Here is a 25,949-nt window from a genome sequence, read left to right on the forward strand (position 1 = left end):
GCCTTTCTGATATATCTTTTCCTTTGTTCTCCCAACGCCTTATTCTTGCGTCGGGGCTGTCGCTGTCGCTGTTGTCTGTGATCGGAGACCGGGAGACAGAGCAGGTGGGGTTCTTTTAATAGTGGATCATTGACAGAGCTGGGTCGCTGCTCGCTCCGACATAGCAAAGTCAATGGAGGAACTCCCTTCGGTGTTATCACGCCTATTTAACTTGCTGTCAGATGGCCTTGGTGTAGATCAATTTGTTATGCCAAAGTAAATGAGGCTCGCGCGTTAACAGAACGGGACGGATCAAAAAACTACAGACTGTCATGACTGCACAAATTTCTGCCGTTCTCATTGAATCATTCGTGGCATAATGCTTGCACTCAGAATCTAGTAATTGTTGAAAACAAGGGCAAAAGGAAACCAAACCAAACCATCTAGTAAAGATAAATATCCAAGAAAAAGATCCACTGAGGCAAAATCAAACGCCTTCATACTCCTGTTCCTGGGCCTACGCCTTCCTCCAATATCTGTTCGTAGACCATGCCATGAGAGAGCCAGTCCACCTCTCGAACCTTCTCCAGTTCCTCAGTCAGTTGGCCAACTTCGTTGACGAACTCCGGCATGCCTGCCCCCGCCAGGCTCTGGCTTGCTGTAGTTGTTGCCCGTACCCGCTCACTGGCGCTTGAAGCGCTCAAACGAGAAAAGACATGAGCGCGAAGGCGAGACAGGATGAGTCGGGCCACAGGGTCGGTAAAGCTTGTTTGCCCAGACGCCATTTGGCCTGATCCTGATGTGATATCTGACTCAGAAGGTGATGAGGATCTTGGCGCGACAAGGTCACTTTGAATTTCGATCGATCCAGGCGAAACTGCAGCGCACGCCGTAGCCACAGGCGCCAAAACCCGCCGGATTGTCGCTGAAAGCTGAGCACTCGCGCTCGAAGGCATGGGATGCGTCGATTCGAGGATTGACTGCACCCGATCGGCTTGAATATCGTTGAAGTCTAGAGATAAGATCCGGTCCGCTTCAGCTTTCCATTGTGACCGTACATCCCGCTTAAGGAGGTTTTTCGCTGTAAGCAGAATCGAGGCAGTCGCTACGATTCTGAAGGCTCGCGCGTGCATTCTCCCCAGCCGCTGACGGTCCAGGTCCAGAGTCTCAGGAATGAGGTCCTCGGATGCAGGCGCGTTGCTCAGGACAAGGTCCACAAGGCCTTGTGCATAGATCTTGGGAGCCGGCGGGTGAGGCTCTCCATTGACCTTCTCAGGATCACGCTTTTGCATCTCATCCACGAGGATTTTGCGATTCGTCCGCCAGAATCGTCGGCACTTGCCCAAGCTAATAGATCCATCTTGTATACCCCGCTGAAAAGTCCTTTGCTCGTACCCGGGAGCCTCTTGTATCAGCTGCGGAGCAGCAACCTGGATCATGAAATTGGTATGATCCAGAGAGAGCAGATCGATGAGGCCCATCAGCCTCGCCAGACGATCAATAGCATCGCCCGAGGAGTCCTCGGCGAACGCCTTGACCGCAGCATCCCGATAAGGGGCGCAAAGCTTCGGCAGAATGTTTTTCATGAAATCGAAAAATCTATCATAAGAAAAGGTGCCAGCTTTGCATTGACCCTCCACAAGTTTTGGGTCGAGTACCTCGCTGATCAGGACGTGGAGTGAGTTTCCCGGTCGCAGCAAGCGCAGCAGTCGATCTTGGATCACCGTGGCCATGGCCACCATCCAGTTCGCACCCATTCCAGCATCTACATCTTTGCGCATCATATCGCACATATGCTTCATAATCTGCTTGCGCGGTGCCGTGTACTGTATCTCATCGACTTTGTACTCCTTATTGATGAGAAGCTCGTGTACGAGAGCGCGGTTTTCAGGGAGAGCAGTAAGCACTTGAGCAAACCGCTCATGCGGAGAAATCCTCTGCTTGTCCAGCTCGCGAAAGATTGGACTTTCCACGTTGTTGAAGCTCTCGCTGAGTGGTGAGGCCACGCTCTCGGTCAATGCCTCCGCCGATGAAGGAGCTACTTCGGCAGATCGCGGGATGGCCTGCTTGGAAGTTGTACGCTTCCTCTCCCGCTTGGCTTTCTTGAGCGAGTCCCGCACCATCTGCATTGCCTTGTCGGAGCCAGCCAGACGTTTCAGCCTGGCAAGGAGTAGAATTTGATTCTGCCTGATGCCTTGCCAATAGTCATCGGCAACACCACCGGCGCGGTCATCTTTGACCGTCTGCCATATCAACTCTAATTCTATGAACTGAGCAAGCATGATCTCGATCAAGACGCTAGAATCGTGAGTTTTCCAAGCATGAAATGCCGAGAAAAATACGCTGTATGCCTCACACAATGTTTGAAGATCGGTCGATATCACCATCGGTGAGTAGCACCCCGACGAAAGTATTGGGGTGATCTGTTCAAATTCTTCAAGAAGCTCACCGGCTTTGGAAATCAGGTCTTGTTCCTGTTCACCATTACTGCTCAGCACTTCGGCGGGATGCGTCACGATTAGATAGCTGCTGAGAAAAGTGCGAACAGCACCTCTTCCTCCCACTGTCCCACTTTCCATATCTTGCAGTCCGCAAAGTCGAAGGACACGTGCCGTTGCAGATAACACGTTTTCATCCGAGAGCATGGCCCCCACATCTTCAAAGTTCATGCTACGGATACGGTTAACCGTGAGGTTGAGACTTCGAAACTCCTGCATGATCAGCCTCGCGTGATGTGCCCGCCAGACACGTTGAATTGTCCTTGCGGCTGCGTCCCGACTCAAAGACCTGGTGACCACCTGAGCCATTTTTTTCTCCTCCGTCGCTGGGAGGCTACTAGTGCGGTGACGCCGTTGAGTTTGCTGGTAAAGCAACCGCCTTTTCTCTGCTTCTGCGAACTTTTCCGCCATTTCCAGCCGGAGGCGGGCGTGCTCTGCAGCTAATCTTTCTCGGTTGTCTTCAGCCTTCTTCTTCGCACGGCGAACCTCCTCTTCGCACTTGGCGGTGATCTCCGCAAGTAACCGCTCGCGTGACTGCTGGGCAGCAAGCGCTCGCTCCTCTCGTTGGAGGTTTTTGGTAGCTGCGGCAAGTGCAGCACGAAGCCTCACCTTTTCCGCATGCAACGCACGGTCTGCAAGCCTCGCCTTTCGGTTTTCCAGAATCGAGGTTCGCCGCAGATGTTGCGCAACGTGGTCGGCGGAGGATGAGCCATTGGAAGAGGTGTTAGAATGGTGCGAATGTAGGGATGAGATCGAGCTCCGACGAGATGATGTCGCAGAGGAGCGTCGCGCCAAACTCGACTTTCGAGAGAATCGGGCAGCGATCCGAGCGGGTAAGTTCAGCGGGGGCTTCTGCTCATCGGGGAGCATGTCCACGTCTGGTTCAGTCACGGACTCTGGCGCAACGGTTGGCCCAGCATCGGGAAGCTGTATTTCGATATCTGAATTGCGACGAATCATGATCTGGGTCGCCGACAACGGTTATTGCTGCATTCAACGAGACGGAGGCAGAGGGGTCCTTGGTGGAAATGGCGGGGCGTAGAAAGGATTGATCAAGCGGTTTCTATTTTCATCTATCACTCGGCACGGCAGACTTATTGTAATACCATATCCGGTTACTCGCTAACCCCTGGGAAAGCGAACATGAAAGGAGGGGAAGTGAGCTGAAGGAATTAAGTCTTTTAAGTCAAAGACTGGGACATGGCCAGGGAGCGGGAAGATCCGTGCTGCGTTTCAGAATAGAATGCCGGGGAGCAGAGAGGAGGGAAAAGAAAGGCAGCAGGAAGGAGCGGAGAACAGGATATAAAGCAAGTTGGGCCTGTTATTTGATAAGTAACCAAGAAGGACGAAGGAATGGTAGATAGATTATAAGAGAAGGGTAAGAAGTAGGACAATTTGCGATCCCAGCACTCTATGCGTTCATTCCTGGTTCATGGGATGGCATCATCGTCATCACTGGTATTAATAGTAACCTAATGATCAGGATTATAACATAGGTCGCAATGCAGAGACGTCTTCAGCTGATCTCCGGGGGAGGGGTTCTGATAAGCTGAAGCAAGGCTATCTACTGTGTAAAGCATCTATCTACCACTTAGCAGTCAGCATTATTGCAGCATCCCGAGAGACGCATGTCGAATGCAGCCAGCTGCTTACCTAAGCACAGCTCTGTCTCCAATCAGAAAGGAGTCTTACTGTACGGAGTAAGGAGACACTGGTATGGATCGGACAGGAAAAGAAATGGACGTTGAATTTGTTCGCAGTTCGATTCCTTGTGGGGTACATGTTGCTATCATTTACTGATCCAGGCTGATTGTGTTCGAGGTCACGTCGTATCTTCCCTAGTCACCCAGGGGATTGCTACTTTGGCTAAAATCCGGTTGCGGCCTCATAAATATGCACGTATGTGAACCATCATTCGTAACAGCTTTGAATCATCGTTCAAACTACTTCTCCTTCTCAAACAAAGCGCTCAACAGTATATCAATAATCTGCATATATCTCTTCTGATCAAGCCTCCACCTCACTTTCTATTCAACCCGTAATCCCACTCGCATCTGTCCCTTTCCGCCTCTGTTGGCTCTGAGATAATAAGGTATAAAACGCAAGTCTCTCGCGTCCTCGCTGATTGGGAGCACATTGCCGGATTCAGCTACAATCTGCCGCTTCCAACGGGATGTATCCAAAGTTCCTCGAGAGCCACCCTGGGCGATGATGCCCACGTGCTGATCGGGACTTGACCGTACCTCTTCCTGCAAAGGTGCATTCATATCGAAGATTATTGTCTTCATGGATCATCAGCTGCGGCTTCGCTTTATCTTTCGGTGAATGTCGCTTCGTACCTTAAAATGATTATTCTCCCAGGAATTGTCCACATCCTCGATACAGTACACTATCGGTCCACGGGTGATGTAGGCGACAGGCTGCATCGTTAATGGATGTGGTCTTACCGTTCGGGGGCGCATCGGACAGCTGAGACGGAATTCTGCATGCTGCTGAATCCAGTCTGAGGATAAATACAGATACCCATCGCGGAGCTCCGGCCGTGAAGGCTGCGGAGTAACCTGGTTGACAAAAATTGTTAGATCATCGGCTGCTTCAGTCTGCACAACCGCTAAAGTAGACGAAGGATCATCTACTAACCTCCCAGGTGCTTGCCCATCCAGGGATTCGCAGCCGCAGCTCCAGGTTCACTGGCGGGCCGTCAATATTCACTAAAAAAGAAACATCACCGTGCCATGGCCACTGTGTCTTCTGAGTAATCTCGATCTTGGAGTCTGCGGCCTGAAAGCGCAACGTAGCCGAGGTATAAAGATGTACGTTGACGGTAGCCCTCTGTGTCTCGTTGTTGACATTGTAGCTCCAAAGATAACCGCCCAGACAGCCCAGCGTTCGAGTAACGTTGGGCGGACAACAGGCACACTCAAACCATTCGTAGCGCCGGGACAAGTCCTTTTCTGATGAGGCTAGTTGATTTACGTAGGTGAATCCCTTTCCATCCAGGCTCATTCCTGTGAGGACTGCGTTATAGAGACACAGTTCCAAAATGTCCGCATAGTGGCCGTGAAGTTCAATCTTGGTATAGGGCATTAGTTAGGTAACCAACCCGTGAACATAAGAGCAGCCTGGACAAAGAAGGGCTATGATACCTGTAATAACCGTTCAGCTAGCATCATTACTCCAATTGCTGCGCAAGTTTCCGCATAACAGCCACCCTCGTCCGTTCCATGGGGTAAGAAATAATCAATGCCAAATCCCTCCCACTGTTTCATGGCACCAATGCCGCCCGTCACGTAGGATTTCTTCTCAATCATGTTCGACCAGAGTTGATGCAAAGCGGGCAAGAACTTGTTTGCAACATCACTGCTTGACTTGCAGATGCGGACAAGGTCCGCAACTGAGGTTAGGAGGTACATGGCACGGACAGCGTGTCCCTCAATTGTTTGCTGTCGGGTAATTGGGACATGGGCTTGTTGATACCTGGCAATTCTATATTAGCGAGAGCTGGTCTCAAGCGAAGCACATGGGCTGCAGAACACAAATCAGGTGCAACAAAGGGGAGGACTTACCAATAGCTTCTCGCGGCTGGATAGGCTTCGGGCACTTCATGCTTGCGCTCGCCTCGAGCCTCAGCCTCCACATCGTAATAATGTCGCTGTTCTTTTCCGCCAGAGGGATTCCCACGCTCCTCAAGAAAGAAACGGGCCAGACGAAGGTGCTCAGGGTCCTCTGTTACTTTATACAGCCGCAGAAGGGCTAGTTCAATTTCTGGATGACCAGGATAGCCAGCCTTTTGTCCCTCCTGATTTCCAAAGGTAGCTGCAAGGAGCGCAACATACTTCAGAATGGGCGACAACAGTTCATCGTTTTCGTAAAGGAGACGGTGGGCGAGCGCAGCTTCAACAAGGTGTCCTGCATTATATCTAATCAAAAAAGAATTAGCTGTTCGTCTGATGCATGAGGGAGGACAAAAGCCTACAGTTCATGCATGTCACGCAGGTTGGTAAACCTCTTCCCAGGTTCAACTACCGTGTAGTGAATATTGAGATATCCGTCCGGCTGCTGAGCATTCTGGATCATTTCCACAAGCTCCCTGATAGCCGCATCTATTTCTTCGTCTGGATAATCCATCAGAAAATAGCAAGCACCTTCGATCCACTTGGCCACATCCGAATCCCAAAACAGGTGATTGGGCACCGGCCACACTGTGCACGGATCCGAGTAGCTCGGATGCCACTTCAACTTGAAGGCGTCATACCGTCCAGTGTCCTTCAGCATCTGCAGCTGGTGCCGCAGTGTCCGGGATCGAACAACTTGTCGGCGATGGGCCCAAAAGGAGTCCGGAGCAAAAATCGTGGCTTTGAAGCTTTCTTGCGGATATTCCATATTGAACGCAGAATCGAGTTTTGTTGAGCAGCGGCCAGTATATCAAGTGCCTTTTTACCGTATGAGAGCGCTAGGCTTCCCTTATACTGTTGCGGACTGAGCAGGCCCCTCCCCCTCATTCTTGCAGAGGACAAGCTTCGTCGCGGACATTCTCGGCCTTCGATTACCGACGGCACTGAACACTCCACCTCCGTTGCCAGGTTGCCTTAAGTAGATCATGTTGACTTTCTGTGCCGAAGCTAGAGAAGTTGGAGAAGCAGGAGGGTGCAAGTTTCCGGTGGAGATCTGTCTCCGGCGGGGCCCTAATCGTACTACAATCATTGACGACCACAACAAAAGAGGTCGTTGAGGCCGAGGAACAAGACAATAGCGCCGCAGAGAGAGGGAACGAAGTCATCTCTTTTCATATTGAGAGGTATGACTTTCTGAACCGGTGATAGACTACTAATCGAAGGAAGTATTGTCTGGACATGCTCCAGAAGTTACCAGTGACCAGAAATCGCTCATATTGTACTTTAGTATAACACATTTCACCAGCAGGGTGACTTGTGGATGCCTCCAAAACTCCTTTTGCGCCGCGCAAGGTATGCTAGTGATGCAAAACTCCTCGGGAACAGTATCAAATATGGAAGAAGCAGCTTGGACATTCAACATCGCTCTGCACCATTGTGACACTCGAATGTGTTGTTCCAGTTGCAAACCTGGTAGTTCCATTTGACGGACCTCTGAACGCCCGAATAATCCATATTGATCAGTTTTCATGAAGGCAGGCGGGCCTGCCAGCTTCTGCCCTCACAGCTCTCCTTGTAAATCATCCATAGTGTCATGCCGCTAGACAGAGTTAATACGTGACCTGTCGCGCAAACTGTCAAATGCTATTTTTGACAGCCTCCGCAACGCTCAACGCATCCAAGGGTCCCTGGGAACCAGGGCGATATCGCGAAATCATCGGTGTCCAAAAATATCAATGCCTTCGTCTTCATCATCGTCTTCTTCTTGGGGTTCCACGACATCGTCGCTTGCCATTGATTCGCCATCTGTTGAGTCATCACCGTCGTCGCCGTCGTCACCATCATTCCCGTCATCTCCTTCCTCCTCGACCTCCGAGGTCCCGTCGGCTGATTCTGTTTCTCGGTCGAGGAAGCCGTACTTGTACTTAATATTTGTTCCCCACAAACGAAGCTTACCACCAGCATGGTCATTACTATCTTTTCCAGCAAGATCCCCGAAAAAGGGTAGACTTGACTTCGATCTGCTGGACTCACGGTCCGGAGGCAATCCGAAATAATTACTGATCACTGGAGAGACAGCACGACCTCGAGTCAGGCTATACGAGGAAAAGCGTCCATTCTGCTCTCCAGATGATGATGCGGTAAGTCGTGGACTCGAACCTGCTCCAGAAGGAGAGCTCGTATCAACCCGTAATTGGGCGAGAGGCAATGAAATGGTAGCTTCTTCTTCCGCACCGTGCGAGGAGGACCGCATCGGAGAAGCGGACACATCCCTGTTATCTCCGCCGACCCGATCAAGAGAATCCGAGACTTCGCCATGTAGCAGGCGGATCTGGGCAGTATTGTATGATTCGCACCTGATCATCAATTAGATTTGTGATGACAAAACAGAGCGTGTTAGGCGCTTACATGTCACATTTCAAACCTAACCAGTGATATCGGACAACAGATTTCGCACCACAATCATTGCAGTGAATCAGTGCGCTAGTATCCTTGAACTCTGCGGGCATGGGCTGACTCTGAATTGTTCGATCCAGGTTTCGGAAAGTCGATTCCATGTTGGCAATGGTCTTGCTGCATATGGGGCATCGGTAAGAACTCTTGGAGTACTCAGAGAGGCATTTTTGGTGGATACTATGCCCGCAGCGCATGAAGACAACAGTTTCAGGAGACGTAAACATATAATCTCCACAGATTGGACAGTCACATTGAGTGGAGCGCTCGATACATCGATGGGTGTTTTCTATCGAAATAGGCAAACACACACTGCATGTCTGCTTCTAGGTCAGCACTTACGAAGAAAAATAAAACCGTATTTGTCCATCCGAGGCTTTCTTACCCTGCAGTGAAAGAAATCCTTTCCGAGACCCTGACCGATACGGCAAATACCACAATCATTGCAGTGGTAAATACTTTTGTTCGAATCGTTATCCCAGAGTTTGCAGATATTGCAATAGTATTGTGCAGCATGTTCACCGCATTGCCGACAGACTGCTGCGGCAGGCTGAGCATGTCCACAGAGCATGCACAGCATGTTCTCCGTCTTCGGTCGATCGAGGTGATGATCTTCTACCTCATCGTGGCAGAAACGACAAGTGTACCAATTTTTGCACGTAAAGCATTGTAGTTTGACGTTCCTTTTATAATGTCGGCAGCCCAAGCAGGCCTCCTCGACGTCCTCGGCATCCGTATCCTCAAAATCGCACACGGGCGAGTTCGATTCGGGCTTAGGAAAGTACGTGGGTCTCAGGTCGTCGGCGGTTAATTTGTATGTGTTCTCGATAAGGTGGTTAGCCGAGGCTGTTGAAGCTGGATTGGTGGGCGCATGGTCGGAGGTCCGGCTGCCGCAATGAGAAATTGGAGTCACAGATCGCTCGGATAGTTGGGGGCTAGATGGCGACAGTGCCCTCGGTGAGGTTGATATTAAGTTCTTCTTTCCCTGAGAAGCATTATACCTCTCAGTCATCAATTCATGGACCATACGTGCTTTTTCCTCATTGCTGGATTGGAGATCCCGAATAGCGTGGATCTTCTTCCTCAAAACTCCCATTCCGTCGTCCTCCGGGAGCAAAAACTGGTCACCAATGTCATCAAGATTGCCATTACGGGCAGACAAATGATGTGACTCTTGCACACTTGGATTTGCCTCGAAGACCATATTTCGCGGAGAGACAGGTGGAGAGTCGGCTCCTATCACTTCAGGTGCAGCGTACGTTTGGACGCCATCAACATATTCAGAATCACTCAGGCCATGAACGCTCTGCGATGATACAATAGTGGTTCCAAAACGAGACTGGCTTGGTGATATATCATGGCGCCGACTGCTCAGTTCAGACGATGCCAGTGGGGAAAGTACGAAAGGAGTACCTTCGGCATCAGAGCAATCTCCATTCAATTCTGCTGCCGAAGTCTCGTGATCACACCTCCTACTTGATACCTCAGCGCGGTCATCGCCGTTGTAGGTTGTTGAAGAGCTGCTGCTTCGTGTAATCGGTAGTGAATCGCCTAGGTCGTCATTGTAAGGCGGATGAGAATCTGTCTGGTTTGAGAGACGACGGGCTTGCCGAACGAAGGTTTCGATCAGTAAAGAAGAAATGAGCCCACTCATGAAGGGCCTGAGACAACATCTGACGTTGGAAGCAATCGTTCGAAATTCCACTCAGAAAGCTGGGTATGAAACTGTTATTCACCTGAGTTCTGAGAAGTCACCAGAACGGGTACAAAAGACATGTGACGCGCTGGTGCCCAGGTCGGCCGCTGATTCGTTGCCTGGGTTCCAGATCAGACGGTATGACGGCGGCCTCAGTCCTAAGCTCGAGGCAAAAAAAGGTACCTACCTTTGTAGTGGGTCCGAATCGACTGACCTCGGGCAATAATGAACAAAGAAGACGGAGTATTTACTCGAAAATTGGGGCAAATTTACTGTGTACAAACTATCGCTACGTGTGAATTACCTCTCTGCAGGCTGAATAATAGTGACAGTTCGTCTATGAGAGAAGTATAGGGTTGGTAGATTTTACATCAGTACCAAGCATACCCGAGTGATGTCCATTGAAGTGAGCCCTGGTGCTGGTCATGAACACACCTCTACTTACTCTCATGAAATCATTCTCCTTTAGGAGATGTTTTCAGATCAGGAGACGTGGTATTATCGTCCAATAAACATGCCTGCTTTGACGTCCAAGGCCGAACCAGGGTTGGGGAGACGAATTTCAACCCAGGTGGTTACGTTGAGCAAGAACCGCGATCTGAACATATTTGGAGGGCAGTCCAGTATCGTCGGGAGCCAACGCACTCGAAACTGACATTATCACATGAACAATCTCCTCGACTAAATCACCTGAGACAGGTCCCCAAACTTTCATTCAGTAGCATTAGTGTGCGATTGAAATGCTCATTGGCATCTTTGCGTATGGTAAATTCATTTCGGTCGTTGCCTAGTCCTCTTAAGCTGTATATGAAGCGCAAAAGTCAGCTTCTCCGGTGACCCCGCGACTGCCTTGAGGGACTTACAGTTTCACGTCTTTTCTCACCTGTGGTTGCTCCCAATACCGGACCATCAGAAGATTCTTCACAATTTTGTGTTCCAATCCGGCGACATCAGATGCGCGTTGGAGAAAGCGCAACGTATTGGCCACCTTCTTTGGATCGAAATCACGAGCGGGCAAAGAGCGAAAGGCTGATCGCAATGTCCGAAGGAGAACTTGCCGAGATGGAGCAGAATAATTAATCAACTTGAGGCCTTGTCGGTAGAGATGTCGATAAGCATGGATGACTGCTCTCTGTTCCATCACAGGCTTGAGAATCTAAACTTCACAGCTCACTGGATGAACTGTACGAGGCACTCAAGGAATTGAAAAGATGCTGAAATCAAAGTATCCGAACGCAACCCCTTACAGCTCATTGATACCCAATTCTCAGTGTGAACATCTCCTCGAAAGCAACGTAAATAAATCAACTCAATGGAATTTGTTCCAAGAAAGTTGACTTGCAGTACGATGGAGTTGGGCCAGGCAAGGCAGGTGAGGGCGCTAACTTGATTTGGCACCTACCGCGTGTTAGGCCGCAAATGCAGTTGACGCCTCCCACCTTTTCTATATCTTACCACTCTACCCAACTACTACCACAACTACATATACTGGTCTCAAGCTCGCCGTTTGAGAACCGAACTTGATTTCCAAATCATTTTGTTTCTCCGCTTTTCTGGCTTGAGTGTATCCAGAGGCCGAAGAGGAACAAGCCTAACATTCTTCTATCTCATCCTCTGAGCTGCGATTCGCGGTTCAAGCTCACGCATCTGCGTAGACATGGTTGACTAACAGATTCGGCATTAGCATAATAACTTTTCTCTCTCCTTCTTTGTTTCGTTCTATTTGCCTTTTTTTTCCTCGATGATCCATCTAGTGGGTTCTCTTTCCATTCGATCGTCCATTCACCATTTGATTAAAAAGATGCTCTTAGTATCGAAAGCTGTGCGTCTGCTGTAGTCTGAAAAAGAGCCGACGTTCAGTCGCAATATGGTCCGAGTATTTCGGAGACCTGCCTCGGCTTTAGCCAGGCGTCTCCCAAGTAGGACCACCAAGCGGACTCTCCGAAAGCATAAGGTGATCCTTGAATCTATCACACAGGAGAAAAAGAAGCTTCGGAGTGTTGTATGCTCCCTCCCCTGTTTAGTACGTTGAGGAATGGGCTTGACGGCAGAGATAGATATCATTCGAAGCTAAAGCACCACCCGGCTACACTTTCATCCCCGCAGGCAACCCCCAGCTCACAGGTGCGTGTAAGGAATTATGCAGACAAGATGGTCTGAAAGTCTATGCTGTCACGGTATGCTTGTTAGCAACCTCCCTGTATCCCCTGTCATCTCCCCAGTCCTTTTGTTTCTCTCTCTCCTCCGGTTCTCATAATGACTAGACAACGCCTCATATGCACACCCACAACCTTTCTCAACATGTGCACCGCATTGGGTATCACTTTCCAAGCGCTGTTGTCGCAACTGTGTGTATGGACCTGGGTTTACAACTCACAGCAACTGGGAATGTAATGCCTGTCCACAGCAACGTTGCTGCTAGGGAAAGCAGACATGCTAACTCTGAGGCTTCACAAATAACAATCAACACCGAGGCTAGGGACGTGCTGAGAGACCTCTTTCCAAATATACCAGACAACGATTTGAATCAGATTATCAAGACGGCGTTCCAGAAGGTATGAAGATCAGATCGGGTGCGAAAGCAACGGCTCGTCTATTGTTTACTGAATTCGAGTCAAGGGCCAACGCAAAGTCGGTACGGCTGTTGAATTACCTCTAGCACGTCGGGCACAACTAGCTGTCGTTGCACACATAAGACATATCTACACTGATTACGATCGACTTCTGAAGACAACCTCGTTTCACGAAGCCCGAAGCGCGGTTGAAGAGCCCACTTTAGCTAAGTTAGTGGAATGGCGAGGTGACGATGAGAACGGAAAGACGGTTCTTGAGGATGTTTTTCGCGAGGTCATTGTGATATCCGATGACGACGACAGTGATGCCGAGGAAGGAGAGGTCTCTCGTTCGGTCAATCGAGATCACAGTATCGAAATCGTCTCTAGCCACCAACGAGCAGAGGAACTGCAGACGAGGCCGGTCAACTTCGCTCACCCAACCGTGCAGGAATCCCATTTGGACATCTCAGATGATGAACCTCCGCCTGGTTTCCGTTTCATTCCTGAATCGCCGAAAAAGCAGCGGATCGATCGTCGTGGCTTCAGCAGATATCATGCTTGGGACCGTGCCCTCAACCGATACAGGAAAGGGACTTATCAACATAGGTTTTACGCAGACTCCACCGGCCATCGAGGGCCTTTGTTAACCGCACGACAGCCCGTACAGGAAAGTATCACATTTGATCCAGGAGCCTCTCATCGACCCATAACAACACTCCGCCACGTCTCTGTTGGCCCGCACATCCCATCTAAAGCAAAAATCCTTGACCATGGACAAAGAAGAACTCTGACGCGGCCGTTGATGGAGAATGGTGTAAGTTTGCACAGAACCGATGCCGAGCGGTCCGGTCATGAGGACGCACAGAAGACCCAGATAGGGCCTCCACTGATATCTCATGCGCCATCCAACCTGGAAACACTTGTGCATTTACCAAATCAGAGAAGCGATGCCAGTCGCTTGGCGGATCGAGCTTTAGTGGAACACGTTTCAGCTGATCAACAGAGAGCGCGTTTGGACCAGCGGCTTAATTCTCCAAATACCCCTGTCTTCGTCGGTGGTCCCACGGAGATCCAAGGACGGAGCAGAGTCCCATCCGGTGCTATGTCAAGGATTCCTGGTCCTCCATACCTTGGAATGCAGCCGAGCCCGCAGGATCATGTATTACCCTCAATTGAGACGCCACCTTCGCCCCAGAGAATAAGGTGTCCACCAAGTGCCCACCTAGATCAACTTACCAGGAGGATATCGGGAGGATTCACTATTCGTTCAGTAACACCACGCCGCCCGGCCCCGCAAGACTCATTACCTCAGGGAGAAACAGATGTTACTCGGATTCCAGCGTCGAAAAGGAGACGTGTGGCCAACCACGACCCTGCTACTTACATTGAGCCTCGCACCGATGTTGCGCCCATTGTCCCTGTGGATACTCATGCGAAACAGCAGTACGTTTATCTGGGAAACGCCTCCCCAAGATCATTTACTTCCCAGAGTGGGGCTCCGGTCCGTAGGGGATACATGGTACCCATCAAATCCTCTTACCTTGCAGAGCGCTATCCAGGGGAATCCCAAGGCCCCTCTAACTATGCCATGCAACCCGTCCCAGAAGTCGTGGTTGATCAATGGCAATACTCTAACTTTAAAAGCAAAACGGCCTGGGAGCATCACCCGAAGCACCAGCTAGAGCAGTATCGGGAGCTGTATCCTCTTCACAGATCTTCTGGGCAAATTCACGTTTCATCAGGTGCCAGCTATGCTTCTGCCCCTGCAAATGAGAGATATAATGGTGTCTCAAAGCTGCCTGACACCGCTTCAGAAGCTGGACGTGTTTATGGAGATCGTCGGATCCATCAAGAACAAGCTAGCGAAGCGACCTATATGCCAGTTTCGCAGGGTTTGGGGCATCATCATCATCGGACCTTCGACCCTTATGGGGCCTCCAAAAGAAGCATATATGCCGATGACTTCGTACGTCCTATTGATTATAGTGATGATTTACGATTGGTTAGCCAAGGCCAGCACGGCCATGTGCAAGCAATTGGACCTATAGATTCTCTTCCCGGACCAACTAATGACCACCTTCGACACTACTCAAGCAGGGAATTTATTAATCTGCCATATAGTACACTCGTCAATCCGCCACGTACAGCTCCAAATCATCGAGGCGCGGAAATCAGTCGGCGCGCTCATGATCAAGTTCTTGTGGATGATTGGGGCACTAGCTGCTACAGTCCACATGAAACATATGGTTCTTCTCTTGCACTTGATCGGGATGGCAGAGGTGGCGAACCCCAGTTGCAACAGTTAGGGTATGATCTCGACCAGAATTTTTTTGCGGTGAAAATGCCTGCCTACATTTCACCAATCTTCCCTCGTGACCTTTCTTCGTTCCAAACACTGTGAGCTGATGTTTCTATAGATCAAGTCAGGAAGCTCGTTTGAACCTACCACAACCGAGAGAACAGCGACATTCCGCATATTTGAGGAGGTCAGGCGACTCTAGGCTCCATTATCCTGTTTCAGAAGGACGAACAGTCCTTATCGTGGATTAGACCGTGGCGGGGTTGTCTAGCTGCTGCTGAATTGTTCTTAGCCTGAGGATATTTCTTTGTCTATTCTGTCATTGTTCCATGCACTCTCAAACCGTGCAGCGTTGATGCGAATGATACCCAGTTGTGTGTCCTTTATGATTATGTACGAGTTCATCAATGCTAGTCCAACGGCACCGTTGTAACAACCCAATGATGGTATGTGGTCAGTTGTGCTAAAATGTTCGCAAATTAATTCTACGGAGAAACCATTCAAGTAATATATGGCCTAGCGTTTGAGAAACGATCGCATGTAACAACTATGATTCCCATGCACAAATCAAGAAGGAGTAACAAACACGCTATGCAATCGGCGTCGTATTTTGAAACCTGGTGAGAAGGGCCAAGAAGACAGACCGCATGAAAATCAGCTGTTGCCATATGATCAAGTCATTATCGACCCTGGTGAGCATCAGAATCCCAGCTGAAGAGCTTATGACAGTACCAACTTCGACCACGGCCCTAATTTGTCCAGACGATCGAATCGGAGACGGCCGCCGCACCGAAATCAAACATCCATGGGTTTTCCATCAGCCTCTCCAGAGTTGACCGTCTTCCCTGTCTTCTTGATCGTCGCCAATACAGTCTCGTAGGAAACAGTGGGTTCTGTCTTGACAAGGGCGGTCTGCGAGTCCAGGCTCACATCGAAAGACTTGACGCCTACGAATAACGTAAAAGGACGGATCAGTTTGCCGCTGAGCAAGAGGAGGAGGAAGGTTGTATTGGAGTTGCAGGAAGACAACCAGTGTTATTTTGGTCGCTCTTACCATCTAGCTTCTTCAAGACACGCTCCACAGCGCCTGAGCAGCCACCACAGCTCATGGAGACATTGAATTTGTACTGATGCTCAGACATGGTGTACAAAAAACCAGGGACCTGATGGATTGTGTTTGATGGACAAATAACCGGGTCAAAACAAAAATATGTGCTCTCGACGGTCGAGGGGTATTGAAGATTGATAACGGATCTGATACGTAGCCGCTTATGATAGAGGGGTAATGGGGGGTGGACAGCACGTGCACACCACTGTTGATGAAACGTTCAGAGAAATGGATTTGCAATTACACAAGAGTAATAGGGGAAGAATATCAATTGATCTTGATTGCACATGGGACCAGTCTGAAACGAGGAGATTTCATAGAAGACACTGCCTCCTCAAGCAGAGACTTGAAAAGTCTATTTATAAGCATCCCCCCGATCGCTCAGCGTCTATCGAGGGAATCACGCAAAAATCACTCATATTGCGCGAAAGCCTGTCAAGACACCCTTTGATTCTACTGTTCAGCTGCGGTTCTCCAAAGTCATCTGTATAGTGGTCGCTCCAACTGCAACGTTGGTAAACAGATAGTGTCGATTCCTCTCCGTGGGAATTACTTCTCGTCACTCTTGATCCTGAACGGGCCCCTTCAAATGTCCTACTTTCAGAACTTTCTAGACTCCACTTGTCCTTTAAAAGCCAGCTGCTCTTTTCTTTTTCCTCGCCTTCATGAAAGTTTTCCGACTGGCTTCTCGACCTCCAAACGTACCTCTTTCTACCTGGGTCATCGGTAGATCCTCCTCCATAGCTTGACTACTTTGAAATCTTAACATTGCAGACGGCTCGCCGACCTCTGGCTGGCTACCCCATTCTCGAGCGGCAAGGGCATTGGAGGATACGGGAGGCAGCTGTGATGAATTCAATGGAGTGCCTTGCGACGCCTTTTTCCGCAGGCGCCGTTTCGGTGTTGTAGCTTTAGAGGCACGTTGCAAATCCTCTTCCTCCAGCGTCTGCGCCATCCTTTGCCAACTATACGTGGCTGGGTCGCTACCTACTTGCCAATGAGAAAGCAAGTTTGCCATACCTCCAGATGGTGGACGCTGGGTTTGGAAGGTTGTCATAGAAGCTAGTCCACAGTAGACAGGTTCCGTTCCGCTTGAACGCTTGGATACTTCTTGCTCGTCTGTCAAAAAGTTACTCTGAATAGTTTTGCTGGCTGCCGGCTCCAGTGCATAATCACTAGAAATCACTCTCGGTACAGATAAGTGTCGTTTACCAATTTCGAGAGATGAAGGAGAATTGACTGGCATGGGCGACAAGTCGTCAATTGTTTCATGATTGGTGTCTTCCGTCGAACGCACGATACCTGCTTCGTTGAGCGGCTTACGCTGTAAAATGGGCTGCGTCAGAGCAAGCTCTGCTGCCACTTTGCGAATGACCCTTTCTTTCATAATTCGCGTGCGCCCGGGGATATCGTGCTGAAGGGTTGAAAGCCAGTCATTCACTAACCGATCGTAGATGTCGACCAGTTTCACCTTCGAGGATCCGAATAGGTCCAACGACTGCTGCGGGAAAAGTGCTAGTTGACTGCTTGCCAGGAGATTGCGTGACATTCTCGGAGCCAGAAATTCATCAAGAAATTCATCATAATCATGAGCATTCTGGTCGATGTCGTCTAGCAGAGGACTTCCGGCAAGGACTTCTAGCCTGTTAAGGTGTCAGTAATAAAATCATAAAGTATACGTCCGACGTTGACAGAGCCTACATGGTCTTACTGTTAGAAAGATGAGTCAAGTCTGCGGAGGCCATTCTGTCCTTCAGTTCCTTGATAGACTCTTGGAAGCCTCTGTCTTGTTCTTCGCCGACTTCACTTGACCCCGCAATTATCTTCCCGAAGGCAATGGCGTAGATTGAGCTATAATCAGTTGTCCATTGGGTAGTGGCCAGTGGCGTTATGTGAGAAATCCCCGTATCTGCGACCGTGAACGTTCCCCTACTCACCACAGACTCATCCCAGTCGTCGACCACAAAGTCATCCCGCGAGTGAGTAGACTGCTTTCTCCGAACTCCGGGATAGCGCTTCCTTAAACGCAGGGCATCCTTTCCCAACTGCTGATCATCTGCATTAACCCCATTCTCACCTGCCGGGCCAATGTATATCGACTCCCGGACCGCCAGACGCGAGTCTATTGTGAACAGTTTTATGATTTTGGCGGTAGCGTCGTATTGCTCCTTGCTCCCGGCAGATGGTGCATGTGCAATCTCTCGGAGAACCAGAGTTGAGAACTGAGCTGCATTCGGTGAGATCTGAGTTTCTGGGCTCTCTTCAGATACGGGAGGGATCTCTAGAACGAACGGGTCCGATATAGATGTCAGATGCATGTATCCATCCCATGCAATTGGAACCCGATACCCCAATACCACATCATTAAGCCGAGAGTACAAGACGAGATACAATTCTTCAAAGCATATTGTTAGCGTGGCACTGTGAAAGACAAGGGTAAAGGCATACCTTCAGAAACGACAAGAGAAGCCAAACGCAATGTCGTGTCCTCCGAATCTCTAAAATGGCGCCAGGATAGAATGGGTAACAGAGACGGCCTTGAAGCATCATTTTGAGAGTCCGCGACGAGAACGGAAGATACATCAAGCCAAAATATACGTGATGTTGTCAGAATGAACACTTGGGACACATTGCAAGCACTTCTCTTGACATCTAAAATCCACTCTGATTTCCTCTTGAGCTCAAGCTCTATCGTAAAAGGCTGAGTTTCATTACCCTCTGTCCGATAAAGTATGGGACAACGTCGGTCCGACACAATGAAGCTGTTGACGTCGCCCACCCATTCGATTACTGCCCATCCATCATGTCGAGGAGAGCCATTGATATTCTGAGCATGGCCAAGGTCAAGCCATGGTAATGAGCCGGACTTGACGCACGCCGCAGTCCAATTGCCCTTACCTCGTCTATGCCGACCTACCATTTCCCAGACGCTCCAATTTCCTCTCTCATCGACAATGGCCAATTGTTTCTGATACCACGGGTTAAAAGTGACGTCGGCATGCGCATAACCTCCCGTTTGGAAGTGCGAAATCTCGATCAATGGGTTCGCGTCAAGGCGCGAGGATTGTGTATGGCTCGGAACCACACGGTCACCATCCTGGTAGATGTGCACAGAAACCGGCTTCCTACGATACAGAGGTCTGAACACAATCGTTGAATGAGAAAAGCGAGCAGCGGCCCATGTCGGCTTCTCTTCTACCGTTCGCGCAAAACAAATTTGGCGGACGGGGGCACCTCCTGCGGACCATTCGGTACACTCAGTGTCTCCGACCACTGGGATCCGGATTCGAGCTTTCATTCCGTGCTTCAGTTCAGCAGTGCCTTCTTCTATCTTCCGGAATGAAATGACATTGCAACATTCTCCCCGGACAGTGATGGCGATCGGGACTACCCGATTGCCTGACTCATGATTCTCGAAATCCACTGCATTCCCCAAGTCGAAAAGAGAGGACACCAAAGGGTCGCATAATTCACCTGCCGTCGTAATAATGTGGGAAACTGTCTCATTATCGACTAAGGGCCAACAAGCGGCTAATTCAGGGTGGGCTCTAGGTAACAAGCTTTTATTCTCTATGAGTGAAGACTGTGGCGCCGTCAATGGTGAGACAACGGTATTCTCCGTAACTCCTGTGTAGACGAGGAGAGGTGCTTGCTACTCAGTTAGTACATCGCAAGCCCAAACTATTATTCACGACCTTTCTCTTTGCTTCAAAAGGTTTCACTTACACCGGGCAAGGGTTCTTGAAAATGTCCAAGCTCGTGTTTCCGGCTGATAAAWCGCTCTTCCCAAGTGCCCATAATGTAGAGCACTGGTAGAATATTCATCCATTAGGCGTTTCTGTACTCTTACTGATATGTCCGATATCAAACAGGGTGAGCATGTCGAACTGTCAAGGGCTGAAGTGGTGTCCGCTGCTCCAGAGAACTAAACTTTGCATTGATCCTGTTTAGAGATAAAACCAAGATGACTCGTCACCATGTCAAAATAGACAATCTTGATGGTGGAAGTGGTGGCTGGCTTGCTATTCGAATGGAGAGGGAGTCAGACAAGAGTTGTTCAGTCCAGTGACCTTTTTACGAGGTACCTATTGCCAAGCAGCGTTAGCTTCGGCAGTTGCGCCGCAACAACAAACATCAGGTAGCGTCCCGCTCATGACTACGGAGTAGATAGAATCACTCCTCAATAACGCGATACGGATATATTCTTGACTTATCAAGCACCTTAGTTATTTTTCTCTGGACTGGTGCGACGACTTGAGAATATATACGGCGGATCCGGACTCTCAGAAATCCTGTTCACAATGTCGTCTTCGTTCGAACCTTCGCTTTCGACGAGTGGTATGCGACCGCCACTCGCAACAGCAGACGCACCATCGATGGCAGACACGCTACCTACCATCAATTTTGGATTCGAGGATTTGCGTAACCGCATGGCTCAGTTCACCGCTCGCTTCGATGCTTTCATTGAGCGAGGTCGGAAACAAGTGCTAGAAGAGCGAAACCAATTCAGAATAGGATTGGCAGAGTTACAAGGTGTGTACCAATCATCCACAAGACGTTCAACGAAAGCATAAGCCGCTAATCCTGAGTTAAGAGGATCAGCGCATGCGACAAAGAGATATTGAGATCATTAATCTCAAGGCCCAGACGCACGAACAGACCCTCCAGAAAGAAGCGGCTGAGGCAGCCGAAATGCACGCTGCTATCTCGTCCGTCGCATTAGAACGCGACTCTCGTCTGGCGAAGCGCGACCGTCTGAGGCAACAAATTGAAGAAACTCAGAATGCCATCAACCAGAAATTAGAAGCCCAGAAGGCTCATGCCCGGCATCTAGATGCACAATCCCGATTGAACTTTCCAGAATTAGAATTCTGGCAGGATTATCTATGTTTGCGAATCGAAGGTGCCGGACGAGAAGATCGGTTGAAATTCGTCTACAGTCACCTTCTGGAGAAAGATTGGGACACAGAGGCGTGGTTCGAACTAGGAACCGCCAGTCGCGATTACGAAGTCTTCCATACGCGGCCGAAAGTGGATAGAGAAGCTCTGGAGCGGGAAGTCGACCTCTTGAACGAGGACCGTGATTTTGGGGCTTTTCTGAAACGGATGCGCAGGCTACTTGTCGAATCGCTCAAGTAGGGTGTTGCCCTCTATTGGCTAAGAAAGCTTCTCATGACTTCTATTCTACTTGACTGTTTTGAACGATACAGTTCACTTGCTGAACCGCAGCGCGGGAAAGAAGAATTCCTTTCATCTGGTTATTTCCGAAAGCACAATATGGGGTCGGCCCCAAACAGTAATCAACCACCAGTTGCTTCGCGATAGAAAGCTATGCTTCGGCTTGCTCCAGCAGTAGCAAATCCTTCAGACTTCCCAGTCTTTGGCAGCCACTTGGCGCTCCAAACCGCCTTCTCCGTCTCCGAATGAGTCGCGACGCACGACCTTGTATCAATTGACCAGACTTTAACTTTTCCATCAAATGAACTTTGCATTCGTTAGCCGTAGATTCTAATGGATTTTGAATTAGTCATATCAACCGACCTGCTCAACAGGTACTCCCCTGTATGGCTCCAAGAGAGTGAAAGAATCCAAGCTGAGTGACCCGAGAGATTTGCTACCTGCTCTCCAGATGAAGTGTCATAAAGCACAATTACCCTTGAATCTCCAGCGGCAGCAAGAAGCTTTCCGCCGGGAGAGAATGCCACAGTCCGTACTGGCTTGACCAGACCTGCAGGATATCAGACAATCTCACTCCTGATCTCTCAGAGCTGAAATGGGAATAATACCTGACAAGCTGAATGGCATCCGCCCAGTTTCTGTACTGAAGATGTAGACGCTGCCGTTCTCATGCCCACTGGCAATAAGGCGGCCATCCACGGACTGCAGAGCTCGCATGAGCATTTCCACTGACAAGGTGGCAGGTCGGACTTACCATGTCCAAGCAAGTGCCAAAACTACCCTTGGTTTCATAGTCTCGAATCAACTCGCCGTTAGCATTGAGGTCCCATACTCTAATGTGTCCATCCTGGGTGACACCAGCGAGGTACTGTCCGTCATCTGACAAAGCTACAGCCCAGGTACCAGCTGCACCTGCCATGTTTCCTATTGATCCGTCAGTAACATATCAAAGTCGCCAAGTCTTGAAGAATGAAACTGGTCCGGGTAGATCGATAAGAAACTGGGTTATGATACCTGAAGCAGCGTCGTCCTTGGACCAAGTTCCCTCGCGGCAGGCCCAGACATTGATCTCTCCACCAAAGCCTACACTGACTGCTCTGGAGCCTTTCCCATTTGTCACTATATGGTGGCAGCCGACTCTGTGGGCACCATCAATTGATTGCACCAACGGGAACTCTGGATCTGTTGTAGAATGAATCTTGAGCGCAGTTGCGCCAGAAGCCGACAGGATTTGGGTATCAGTTACAGCCAGTGAGAAGATATCAAGAGGATGAGCTGTATTCCGCATAAGCTACAGTTAACAAAGTCCAGACCAGGAAAGAAGTGAATGCGTCAAGCTTCTTTATACTGACCATCGTCCGCGGAACCCCACGACAGGTATTGTTTCGACTATGTATGTTCAGATGTACTGCAACAACCGTGGCAATTATCTTTTGGGGTCTTACCATGCTTAATCTATCTGAATCATGGGAGACACTTGGATTGTGTTGTCTCTACTCGTTGAGTGAAAAGAATGTTTGAATTGCTGAAGCTCGATAAATCGATACGCCGTAAGTGGTGGGCGCGGGAAATAAGCTCAGGTAGGTAAGGTAGGTATTTGCTGGTGAGATCATGGGCGCGAGCGGCCACGAGTCCCACCATCCCCATACACTTCAGTGCAGAAAAAGCATTCTTTTTTCCCTTCCATGGGGAGACTCCAAGAGGTTGAAAGTCGACGTGAGGCAATTATCGGTTTTGAAGGTTTCAATAATAACTATACACTAGCAAAGCAAGAGAAGAACGGGAAACAAAATTTGTACAAGGGCTCTCCAATCAAACCAGACGCCGAATGCAATGCAGCATACCCTATATCCCAGCTGTATAAAAGTACAGGTCTCTCGATACCTCAAATCTATCATCCTTGATTTTCGTGATTCAGTTTTCACCGCTCACTGTCCTCTCAGATCACCGTTGTATTCCACTCATGCCATCTGGGTGTGCTTCCATTGCTTCTTAATGTCTAACCAGGAAACAGCTCATCAGACTCTCGATAGACCAACGTATTCAATGGGCAATAACATACCTTCAATGCAGTGTGGACATAAAACATGAGCACGCTTCATTCGACCGCATCCAGAACAAGTGTTGAGGTTTTTGAGGTCTTTTAACGCCTTGCCAGCCATCTGCCTATGACGCTTTTTCATGTGGGATGTCTTCTTTTTCGGTACAGCACGCAGAACGGAATCCCAGATGCCGGAAATGATACCGGGAAGGTTCAATGATAGGGCTGCAGGACTCAGCAGCCGATGGGGGAGGATTGGAGAACTCTGTAGAAACCGCGACCACCGTCCTGCAGCGGAGGAAGATAGAGATTCCGAGGACAGAAGCACGCGAGGAAACATGTATGACGAGATGGCGGATTGAAACATTCGTGAAGTCATTTTCTTGGTTTGGTAGTGCCCGTCGGACCGTAAGACAAAATGGCGGAATTGACACTGCCTTTACGTGGCTTTCCCCGTCCAAGATCGCAAGAATTTTGGACTTGTCGGAATTCTGAAGCTTTTCCCAGCAGACGAGCGGTTTGCTGTGTTTGGATCCGGAGATGCACTAGTCCTTATACGGTATAGACTTCCCCTGAATCGCAACAACAATTAAGGGGGTTCCATAAGGTAGTCTTCTGCTCCAACTAGAAACTCCAGACTGGCATTCTTGGGGTCCATTCAGAATACCGGTTGATTTCATACGGAGCTCTCTTGGTCGACTTTTGTTCGTTCTATCTTGGCCTGTCCTCATCAAAAATTCAACTCTCCGTTGCTCAATTCTTTCATTTGATCCGGAAGTTATAACCTACGAGGTAACAGATCTCATGATGGCCACCACAGCCAATTCGAATTCGGCCAACCCAGCTACTGTTTTCCCTCGCAGTCATGTTGGCTTTGACAGTATCACATCTCAGATTGAGCGGAAGCTCTTGAAGCGTGGCTTTCAGTTCAATGTGATGTGTGTTGGTACGTGGGCGGAAACTGTCCAGTTGTTCCTTGTAACGAACTCGCATTGACTATGTCCTTCTGCTCTACCAATAGGCCAGACAGGTCTCGGAAAGTCAACTCTGATCAACACCATCTTTGCTTCCCATTTGATCGATTCTAAGGGCCGTCTGACACCCAACGAACCCGTTCGATCGACCACAGAGATCCAGACTGTCTCTCACAGTGCGTTGGTACCGGAGGATAAGATCTTCGACAGGAACGCTTTGCTAACGGTTGTTTGCTAGTCATCGAGGAGAATGGAGTACGCCTCAGGTTGAACATTGTTGACACTCCGGGATACGGCGATCAAGTCAACAATGACAGATGGTATAGATGTAACCTAGCTGCTCTTCGATGACCAAGCTGATTGTGCCATAGTTGGGACCCAATCGTGAAATACATCAAGGATCAGCACTCAGCATACCTTCGAAAGGAGCTTACTGCTCAGCGTGACCGCTATATCCAGGATACTCGTATCCATTGCTGCTTGTTCTTCATTCAGCCATCTGGCCACGCGTGAGTCTGGACCGTGAAAGTTATCGATGTCTCAGTCTTGCTAACCCTACAAATGTAGCCTCAAGCCCATTGACATTGTCGTTTTGAAGAAACTCTCAGACGTTGTCAATGTCGTTCCAGTAATCGCCAAGGCAGACTCGCTCACTCTCGAGGAACGCCAGGCGTTCAAGGAGCGCATCAAGGAAGAATTCGCTTTCCACAATCTGAAAATGTACCCCTATGATAATGACGAACTTGATGACGAAGAGCGTGCGGTTAATGCCCAGATCAAGGTCAGACCTTCTACTACCCATGCTGCTTGTATGCCCTGCCCGCCTGGCTCTAACCCTCTCTTAGGACATTATTCCATTCGCCGTTGTCGGCAGTGAGAAAACTATCGTCGTTAATGGTCAACAAGTTCGCGGCCGACAAAACCGCTGGGGTGTCATCAATGTGGAAGACGAAACCCACTGCGAATTTGTTTATTTGAGAAACTTTCTCACTCGCACTCACCTCCAAGACCTGATTGAGACAACAAGCCAGATTCACTACGAGACTTTCCGTGCGAAGCAGCTTCTGGCTTTGAAGGAGAGCAGCGCTGCGGGGGCACATTCTGCTGGCAGTCGGCCTATTAGCCCTTCTGCCGACAGGGAACTCAGTCGCAACTCGCAACGGATGACTATGAACGGCTATTAGGTGCTCATAGAAATTGTCTCACAGGATCAGTCTAATATTTCGGCTGGCCATGGTCCATAAACATACTGCAGTCATTTCCGGTCCACGCCCAAACAACGATACAGGACCTCTTCTCTTCCTACATTGCCTTCTCCTTCGGCAACTTCCATTTTACTCTAGCAGCCTTTTACAGATATCCTTTTCAGCCCTCATATTGTTCATCAGGCATTGTGCTCTTTTTCAGTTTTGCTTTATCTTCTCTCCGTTCAAGAGAGGGACTGGGTCTACCACGTTCCTAGATTTGTCGTCTCCAGACGGAAAAGAGACTAACATTCGAATGCTAGTTTAGTCTTGATGTTCATGTAATTAATCTCTCTTATGTTCGTCGAC

At 49.3% G+C, this 25,949-nt stretch overlaps 10 protein-coding genes across 10 annotated transcripts; 3 read left to right on the forward strand and 7 right to left on the reverse strand.

Moving 5' to 3' along the window:
* Positions 1-476: 476 nt before the first annotated feature.
* Positions 477-3,437, reverse strand: Asppvi_002963 (IQ calmodulin-binding motif domain protein; the record flags this gene model as incomplete). The annotated part of the gene is made up of 1 exon (XM_043298939.1): positions 477-3,437. One exon carries the CDS (start codon positions 3,435-3,437, stop codon positions 477-479), a length of 2,961 nt encoding a protein of 986 aa, XP_043154874.1.
* A 1,067-nt stretch (positions 3,438-4,504) lies between these two features.
* Asppvi_002964 (glycoside hydrolase family 127 protein) lies at positions 4,505-6,860 on the reverse strand (the record flags this gene model as incomplete). Its single annotated transcript, XM_043298940.1, has 6 exons — positions 4,505-4,759; positions 4,817-5,038; positions 5,118-5,549; positions 5,624-5,954; positions 6,044-6,397; positions 6,454-6,860. The coding sequence occupies 6 exons, from the start codon at positions 6,858-6,860 to the stop codon at positions 4,505-4,507; spliced, it is 2,001 nt and encodes a 666-aa protein (XP_043154875.1).
* Positions 6,861-7,805: 945 nt separating this feature from the next.
* On the reverse strand, positions 7,806-10,199 carry Asppvi_002965 (uncharacterized protein; the record flags this gene model as incomplete). The annotated part of the gene is made up of 3 exons (XM_043298941.1): positions 7,806-8,448; positions 8,501-8,865; positions 8,931-10,199. The coding sequence occupies 3 exons, from the start codon at positions 10,197-10,199 to the stop codon at positions 7,806-7,808; spliced, it is 2,277 nt and encodes a 758-aa protein (XP_043154876.1).
* Positions 10,200-12,542: 2,343 nt separating this feature from the next.
* Asppvi_002966 (DUF2293 domain-containing protein) lies at positions 12,543-15,297 on the forward strand (the record flags this gene model as incomplete). The annotated part of the gene is made up of 4 exons (XM_043298942.1): positions 12,543-12,589; positions 12,649-12,796; positions 12,861-14,762; positions 15,214-15,297. 4 exons carry the CDS (start codon positions 12,543-12,545, stop codon positions 15,295-15,297), a joined length of 2,181 nt encoding a protein of 726 aa, XP_043154877.1.
* Positions 15,298-15,890: 593 nt separating this feature from the next.
* On the reverse strand, positions 15,891-16,237 carry Asppvi_002967 (copper metallochaperone ATX1; the record flags this gene model as incomplete). Its single annotated transcript, XM_043298943.1, has 2 exons — positions 15,891-16,042; positions 16,150-16,237. 2 exons carry the CDS (start codon positions 16,235-16,237, stop codon positions 15,891-15,893), a joined length of 240 nt encoding a protein of 79 aa, XP_043154878.1.
* Positions 16,238-16,831: 594 nt separating this feature from the next.
* On the reverse strand, positions 16,832-20,001 carry Asppvi_002968 (uncharacterized protein; the record flags this gene model as incomplete). Its single annotated transcript, XM_043298944.1, has 4 exons — positions 16,832-17,846; positions 17,905-18,598; positions 18,652-19,855; positions 19,930-20,001. 4 exons carry the CDS (start codon positions 19,999-20,001, stop codon positions 16,832-16,834), a joined length of 2,985 nt encoding a protein of 994 aa, XP_043154879.1.
* Positions 20,002-20,504: 503 nt separating this feature from the next.
* Positions 20,505-21,342, forward strand: Asppvi_002969 (kinetochore Spc25 family protein; the record flags this gene model as incomplete). Its single annotated transcript, XM_043298945.1, has 2 exons — positions 20,505-20,736; positions 20,798-21,342. The coding sequence occupies 2 exons, from the start codon at positions 20,505-20,507 to the stop codon at positions 21,340-21,342; spliced, it is 777 nt and encodes a 258-aa protein (XP_043154880.1).
* Positions 21,343-21,503: 161 nt separating this feature from the next.
* Positions 21,504-22,829, reverse strand: Asppvi_002970 (SKI complex subunit WD repeat protein SKI8; the record flags this gene model as incomplete). The annotated part of the gene is made up of 7 exons (XM_043298946.1): positions 21,504-21,687; positions 21,745-21,931; positions 21,990-22,083; positions 22,136-22,305; positions 22,396-22,656; positions 22,734-22,770; positions 22,827-22,829. 7 exons carry the CDS (start codon positions 22,827-22,829, stop codon positions 21,504-21,506), a joined length of 936 nt encoding a protein of 311 aa, XP_043154881.1.
* Positions 22,830-23,342: 513 nt separating this feature from the next.
* Asppvi_002971 (mitochondrial 54S ribosomal protein bL32m) lies at positions 23,343-23,801 on the reverse strand (the record flags this gene model as incomplete). Its single annotated transcript, XM_043298947.1, has 2 exons — positions 23,343-23,380; positions 23,444-23,801. 2 exons carry the CDS (start codon positions 23,799-23,801, stop codon positions 23,343-23,345), a joined length of 396 nt encoding a protein of 131 aa, XP_043154882.1.
* Positions 23,802-24,229: 428 nt separating this feature from the next.
* On the forward strand, positions 24,230-25,580 carry aspD (septin aspD; the record flags this gene model as incomplete). The annotated part of the gene is made up of 6 exons (XM_043298948.1): positions 24,230-24,368; positions 24,444-24,572; positions 24,635-24,716; positions 24,768-24,905; positions 24,964-25,177; positions 25,242-25,580. The coding sequence occupies 6 exons, from the start codon at positions 24,230-24,232 to the stop codon at positions 25,578-25,580; spliced, it is 1,041 nt and encodes a 346-aa protein (XP_043154883.1).
* Between the last annotated feature and the right edge of the window lie 369 nt (positions 25,581-25,949).

Source organism: Aspergillus pseudoviridinutans, assembly GCF_018340605.1.
Source record: "Aspergillus pseudoviridinutans IFM 55266 DNA, scaffold_2, whole genome shotgun sequence".
Taxonomy (NCBI): Eukaryota; Fungi; Ascomycota; class Eurotiomycetes; order Eurotiales; family Aspergillaceae; genus Aspergillus; species Aspergillus pseudoviridinutans.